At 33.7% G+C, this 7,959-nt stretch overlaps 1 protein-coding gene across 1 annotated transcript; it reads right to left on the minus strand.

The window, feature by feature from the left end:
- Positions 1 to 47: 47 nt before the first annotated feature.
- Positions 48 to 2,494, minus strand: LOC108745648. Its single transcript, XM_018481947.1, has 3 exons — positions 2,401 to 2,494; positions 2,147 to 2,275; positions 48 to 670 (listed from the first exon to the last, which is right to left on the minus strand). The coding sequence occupies exons 2-3, from the start codon at positions 2,161 to 2,163 to the stop codon at positions 331 to 333; spliced, it is 357 nt and encodes a 118-aa protein (XP_018337449.1). The 5' UTR covers positions 2,164 to 2,275; positions 2,401 to 2,494; the 3' UTR covers positions 48 to 330.
- Between the last annotated feature and the right edge of the window lie 5,465 nt (positions 2,495 to 7,959).

The following is a 7,959-nucleotide window of genomic DNA, read 5'->3' on the forward strand; positions in this document are numbered from 1 at the left end:
TGTACAAGAAATAATTCAAATAAAGAAATATTACAAATTTACATGGTTTCACATTCATATACTCTCACTTACACACAATTATATGCGCTAATAAAAGATGCTTAATACTTTAACGATTATACATTATTGAAACTTATATCTATAGCTGTTGCTTCCGACAAAAGTTTTATATACCAATTTTATTGCTGTAGTACGCACGCTTCATCGTTACTCAATCGATGTCAATTGGAAAATCAAAAATTATAATATATATCACATAGCAATGACAGAAGAAAAACAGCGAGATGTTGACTAAATCTCAAGATGCTTTACAGGTGAAACGTGTATTCGTCAATAGAGATCTGGTCTCCTCTGCATACGTTCCATGTATAAGGAAAAGAGCAATTTATTGCTCTCGTAATAAAAAGGATTTTCTGTCGCATCCAAATCTGGTCTGTAATCACTGGTAAAACTGCTTTGGCTGGAACCACAACTGCCCCTGGGTGATGAATTTTGAGATATCTCTGAGCAGCTTGGAGATGACATGAAATTTCCACTCTCCCAATCTGTTTCCATATTCTCCACCGTGTTCTCTCGTAAGCCAGATAAACCATTGATATGAAGATTGTTAATCCGTTTGCTCAATGGCATAAAATCGCTAGATTCCTCTTCTATGTTGCGACATCTCTTCCTAAATGATTCAAATAGAAAATTATTACAAAATCATAACAATGCTATTAGAGATAAAAATTATGTTTTTCAACTTCTTTTTTATATTTGTCTTTTTAAATACATTTTTACAAATACGTATATACAGGATGTTAGTCAAGTATGTTGCTATACTAAACAGAGCGATTCTTTGGTTTATTTCAAGTAAAAAAGTCCATATAAATAATGTGTTCTAAACTTAGTTTCCGAAATATAAGTGAATGTTCGCAAATGTTTGACGAAACGGTAAATTGCATTGGAGATATCTTCCTGCATAAATGCCTTGCTTCACATGAGTTACCATTCACACAACATAAACAAAATAACAAAGTCAAAGTCAAAGCCTCCTAGATCACCAGACTTAAATCCTTTGGATTATTTCCTTTGGGTATCTGAAATCATTGGTTTATAGCACTCCAATTGAGAATGAGAATGATTTGAGAAATCGAATAGTTGCTTCATGAGAGGCAATACGTAACACACCTAGTATCTTTGAGCATGTACGTCAATCTGTGAGAAGAAGGCTCGCCAGGTGCTCATGGCGCAAGATGGACATTTTCAACAATTCATCTAATTGTTTTATTTCAGCAGAAGAACTGTGAGCCTGTTTTTGTTTTTCTGTTTTCCATTAGTTTTTGACTAGTTCAAGCTGTATTTCTTTCAAATAAATAGATTATTATTACACGTTAAAATTTTTTTTATTTCGAAAATTAATTTGTTTAGGATGTTTATATGGACTTTTTTACTTGAAATAAACCAAAGAATCACTCTGTTGAGTATGGCAACATACTTAACTAACACCCTGTATATTAAAAAAAAGTAGATAATTTTATTAATATAGAATATCCCACTCCACCTAAAATCTTAATAAAAATGTACTTATTCGACGTGTTTTCACTCAAAATGAATTTGATGACAAAAAAAAAACGCAGAGGTCGGTTTCGTGAATCGAGTTATTAAGCGTTAAAATTAGAGACTTTAGAAATTAACATATCTGTCATCCCGACTCAATACAGCACTACATATGCATATATGTATATGTTCTGCTTTAATTACACAAGTTCACTGTTTTAAAAACATAAATTCACTGCTTTACAAATACAATATTCTTTTCATTAGCAATAAATTTGTGTTTTTAAAGCGGTGAATTTGTATGTTTGTGAAGCAAAGAATTTGTTTTCATAACAGTGAATTTGTATAGTTAATGCAGAACGTATACATAGCGCTATATTGAGTAGGGATAACGGATATCTTAATCTCTGAAGTCTCCAACTTTAACGTTTAATAATTCGATTCACGAGGCTGAACGCCACATTTTTCTGCCAGATTCTTTAGTTTCCAGCGATAAACTCGAATGAGTATATTTTTATTCAGATTTTAGGTGAAGTATTCTAAATAATTACTAAGCAGGTATCATAATTTGTTACGTCAACGTTTTGCAAACGTTCGAAAGACAAACCTGTTTATTCGCGTCATGGTTATCGTTGATCGACTTCCACGAAGATTTCAATAAAGATATTCTCTCACTTGATACATGTTGCGCTTCTCATTTCGATATTTCGAGATCAATTATATTTCCAAATGTTTACTAAATCAAAATACAAAAACTATAAAATGCAATGGCTTCAACTTTCGAAACCCTTAGATCTGATGGGAGCTGACAAATATGCAAATAACTGACAACCGAAATTCGAGATAAATCAGAAAACTAACCTCCTATTGAACTTCCTAATCGTCAAAAACTGTCAACATTGTAAAGACAGTTGACTGTACATGAATAACGAAAAAAGAATGTAGAGTTGTTATTTCTGTTCTTCATATGATATCATTTAAGGCGCATTCAGATTACAGCGCCGGAGTTAGAGTGTATTCACATGCAAGCGTGAAGCAACGGAAGCAGCAACTAATCAACAATGCGATTTTTACAGTGGCGTAAAAAAATTTTTTAATAATCCAGCCAAAAAATAATCATTGTGTGTCGTAGGCTTAAGCCCGGATTCTCAGGCTGTTTTCACATGCAGCGTAACTTGCGCAAAGGTAACTTGCGTCACCGACGAGATACTAAGACCGATTCCTTACGGGAGTTCGCGTCCTTGTGAATATTGAAGTAATTAAGAGTTAAAAACTGATAATATTGTACTATTGTTTATGATTTATTAGTTTAGTAGACGTATTTATGCATTTAAAACTCAATACTCAATTTTTCTAGAAAATGATTTCAGTGTTATCGTCAAAGTTTGATTATCAAACAGAGATGATAACAGAGAAAAAATTATAATTTTTCTGCAATATATAGAATATTATAGCTTTACAATTATGCATATTCATTTATGAAACATTTATGTAACAAAAAAATCATAAATTTAATAATGTATGAGCCAAATATTGATAATAGCAAGTTTATAACAATTGTCGATAATATCAGCATTCTTTAATTATCTCTGGGTTCTTGGGACTCTTTTTATACCGTTGAAAATTTACTCAGGGTTGACTGTCTTTAATAGTATCTTATCGGTGCTTGCGTCAACCAATCAAATCATATCGAATTGTATCAGCTACTACGCATTATTCTAGTTAAAACGATTTGATTGGCTGACGCAAGTTACGCTTATGCATATTACGCTAAGAGTGAAATCACACGAAATAGGACTGCGGAATACAGAATGCGTCATTGAAGCAACCAATCAGCGCTATTTCGCACTTGTCCATCACGCAAGTTTTGTGTGCTATATTCACATAATGTATCAAAGACGTATCCAACATGAATATAATTTAAAAACTATTAATTTCATGTTAATAATAATTTGCTTATTAAAATGGACTATAATTTTTTAAATTGTAAACAATTATCATTGTTGCAGTATTTAATGTTTTACAATTAGTATTTACAACTTTATAACAATTTTTTGAACTGCTTTAACGCATTTATTATTATTTTTTCGCATCGTGTGAACATAGCACACAAAACTGGCGTCATGAAAAAGTGCGGAAAAGGGACACTGAAATCGCATATAATACATCAATGTTTTTTTGATCTTGGTATCTATATTCATGCACTCAGATTTTGTCATTTTGTTTCATTCATTTCGACATTACGCAATTTTATCATATCAATCAGCATCAAATTTTAACCTTTCAAAATACGATGATTTATTACAAGAACAATGACACTTGCTATTCCGCAGTATCAAATACAGAATAGCACTAAGTGATTGTTTCAATGACGCATTCTCTATTCCGCACTTGTGATTTCACCTTAAGTTGTACATCAGTCGCAGTGTCACAAGTGTTGTGGTCCAATCAGAGTCGAGCTAGATTGAAATTGATTGGGCCGCAACACTTACGACGCTGCGATGCGACTAATGTAGAACCAGCTTTATATGTGATAGCAGCCTCATACGGGCAGCAGCGCTCTGACACCGAACGCTGATTGGTGCAAAACGGGCAATGGGAGATAAATTTTACATCCATAACCGGTTTTTCATTAATTTGCGTTCGGTATCAGGGCCCTTATTCTCGAAAGTATCGCATTCATTGTTACGATGAATGCCGAACGTTGTATGACGGATGTCGTACATAGTGTAAATCCTACATTTCAAGTACGCTGAGTTTATTCGGAGCGACCACGAGCAGCTCCCGAGAGGCAAAACGCCATTGAGATGCATTACTATTCGTTTATACATACACGTTAAATACAAAATTATCGAAATTGAATTCTTATTCGTAATAAAAAAAAATGTATTATTAATAAATAATTATTTGATAAGTATTTATTAATATATAAGTATTTATTTTTCTAACATATAAATATAACCATTTATATCGTTGGGGATAAAATTGCGTGTTTGTCGATTCGAAATTTTTGTGACTGGGTTTCCCTTGAACTAATATTTCCAAAATTGTGAAAAATCAGAACATTTACTTTAAATATTTTATGAAAAAAAGAATTATTATATAGAAAAATCCACAAAAAATAAAATTTTGATATATTTTTCATTATAACGGAAAATAATAAAAAACAAAACAAACAATACTAATAATTTTGATTGGTTGATCATCATTCTAATACTTTTCCAAGATTCTGTTTTCCGAAAGTCCGACCGTCATGGGATAGCACTTTTAAGCGGAGAGCACAAACTCTTAGGCCGGAATCAGATTATGCATTGAAGATTAAAGATTAAAATTTCACCAATGAGAAAAAAGAAGTTTTGGCTCCTTTTGTTCTGATTGGTCAAATTTTAATCTTTCAATCTCATTCTTCAATGCGTACTCTGATTCTGGTCTTAAATAATGTATAACACGTAATATATAAGAAAATGTACTAATCAAAGTCCTTTGTTTTCCTTTCCATGAAATGAAGAACTAATTGGTTGGATTTCTTATATCTTATGTGTTATGCATTATATAAGGGTCTATGCTCCCCGTTTTAAAAGCATAATACATAAAACTTGAGATATAAAAAAAATCAACCAATTAGAATCCTTTATTATGGAAAGGAATTATGCAAGAGTCTGTACTCCCTGCTTAAAGGTATACGAGGTCTGTTCAAAAAGTATCGCGAATTTTGAATTTCCGCGGGTTACGTATATTCAATTTTCGATTTTTTTGTGGCGTTATGTTGGTACTCATGTCTCTCACTTATGCCGACAAGTTCGGCCATTTTGAATGTTCAGTTAATTTTTGACAGCTGCTTTGCTTGCACGTGTTTTGGCTCGTCTTCGATTTTTGCCTATTCCAAAAAATGGATCAAAGAATCTGTATCAAATTTTGTGTGAAAAACAAAATTAAGTGCGCGGACGCATTCCGAATGTTGACTGTGGCATATGGTGAAGCTACCTTGGACCGAAACAACGTTTATCGGTGGTACAAAATGTTCTCAGAGGGCCGAGAAGATGTGAACGACGAAGAGCGTGCCGGACGCCCGAGCACGTCAACAACAGACGAAAACATTGATGAAGTGAAGAAAATAGTATTGGCCAATCGTAACGGTCAATAAGGAATATTACCTGCAAGTTATGCGCAATTTGCACGAAGCAATCCGCCAGAAACGCCCGGATTTGTGGAAGAACAAAAATTGGCTTTTGCACCATGATAACGCCCCTGCTCACACATCGTTGCTTGTGCGCGAATTTTTGACCAAAAACAACACGCTAATGATGCCGCAGCCACAGTATTCCCCAGATCTGGCCCCCTGTGACTTTTTCTTGTTCCCGAAACTGAAGAGGCCCATAAAAGGACGACGCTACGCTACGATTGAGGAGATAAAGACGGCATCGAAGGAGGAGCTGAACAAGATCGCAAAAAATAATTTTTTGAAGTGCTTCGAGGATTGGAAAAAACGTTGGCACAAGTGTATAATATCTGATGTGGATTACTTTGAAGGGGACAAAATAGATATTCATGAATAAATAAATAATTTTTGAAAAAACACAAAATTCGCGATACTTTTTGAACAGATCTCGTACATTCTAATCTGGGTAAACCCTCGGTGAAAACTGGGCCATTAACGCATTCTCTATTCCGCAATCTTATTCGGTAATATGTAATTTTACGCTTAGGCTCCCATGATAAATCTGTTTTCTGCAGCTGAACTAGTATACACTTTTGGAACTTAAAGTGAGATTGATATTTGTTTAAAGCGAGAAAGAGAGTTTTAGAACGGTCTAGTGCAAGATAGCAATCATGAAACTTTATCCCTAGAATAGTGAAAAGTGAAAATTTTAACCATTAAAGTTAATGGAGAAATTTTTCACTTTTCACTTTTCATTCTAGAAAAAAAGTTTTATGATTGATACCCAGAAAACAGACCAGAGGAATATTTACTGCGGATCGCGTAATTAAGCAGAAGCGATTCGCTGTTGTAGTTTCGCGTTTTACTTGATTATTGATTGGTTATGCGGTTACGTGATATATGGTAACACCTCATGAGACTTCAGCCTTAGGGTGAAGTTCCATAAGACGTATATGCTACATATAGCACGATTATATGAATCAAATATCGACTTATCAACTTCATCTTTGAAAAGTAGACGATGTGCCCTAAAAAAAGTGGATGTTGCTATGTAATTTACAGCCACTTTGTCAGAGGGCAGTAGTGCGCTGCAGCATTTTACGGTTACAGGTTTTGAGCCGTCATGTTCTTTCTCAAATTTCTCTCTGCCAGAACCAATATGGCGACTAGATGTCGCGTCATGTTAGGATGCCACATATGAGATAACATGGTGTGCTTAGTTTGCAAGCATCTCTCTCTAAATCTCTGCCGTCTTTGTCTATAAATGTAGCGTCAGAGGAAAAGTCTGCCAACTGTAAAATGCTAAACATGGAGCGATATTTGTAGTTCATTTTTATTTTAAAACTGTTTTAAATGTGATAATGTCTTAAGATGCTAATACAGTCCTCAGATTAACTTATGACATCTTAAGACTGTACTTAAGACAGTCTTAAATATAAGAATTGACTATAAATATCGATCTGCTTCGTGAAATTGATACTGAATCTTTTCTTGCCGACAAATTTTCCTACTGGTTATTTCCGACTGCCATTTTCGACCTAGTTGTAGTACAATAAGCGTTAATATTGGCTGCATTCAGTAATTTCAACAGTTGAGTGAGCGTTCGCTGCTATTAATGTATTCTTCCATCAGATCTAAAATGCTGATTGGATGATCTAAAAGAATACTCCAATAACAAGCTCTCACTCAACTGTTGACTTCACTGAACGCAACCATTCATAAGGTGCTTTTCATTTGATGACACAAGTCGACACAAGCGTCATTCTATCTTTCTTAACATTTAGAGAATGAAGATCGAACGATACTTGTGTCAACTTGTGTCATTAAATGGAAAGTACTCATAGTATTTCATCTCTAGACTGCGTATTCAAGATGTAGGGTTAAGTCCGGATTTATAATAAGTTTTTTAAGTTTTAAGTCGTAAGAAATTGATCAACTACAGTCGAATGCAAGGAAAATAAGAGATTGTGATTTGTCTATTCTTACAATTCAATTCAACTTAAAACTTAAAAATTTATTGTAGATCCAGACTTACAGTCAAATGTGAGGGCTGGCAAAAACCCAGGTTTTTCATATTAAATCCAACCCACTGGATATTACTCGGTTTTACTCAGTCTTTTTTTAAAACTATAATAAAACTTAATATATAATAAAACTTAATATAATTTAAAACTATAATAGTTAAAACTATAATAATTTTTCAAAAGGCGTCTCTTACCTTCGATTTCGATAAAATTATGTTTATTTGAAATGTTTTTGCA

Source organism: Trachymyrmex septentrionalis, unplaced genomic scaffold (genome assembly GCF_001594115.1).
Source record: "Trachymyrmex septentrionalis isolate Tsep2-gDNA-1 unplaced genomic scaffold, Tsep1.0 scaffold106, whole genome shotgun sequence".
Taxonomy (NCBI): domain Eukaryota; kingdom Metazoa; phylum Arthropoda; class Insecta; order Hymenoptera; family Formicidae; genus Trachymyrmex; species Trachymyrmex septentrionalis.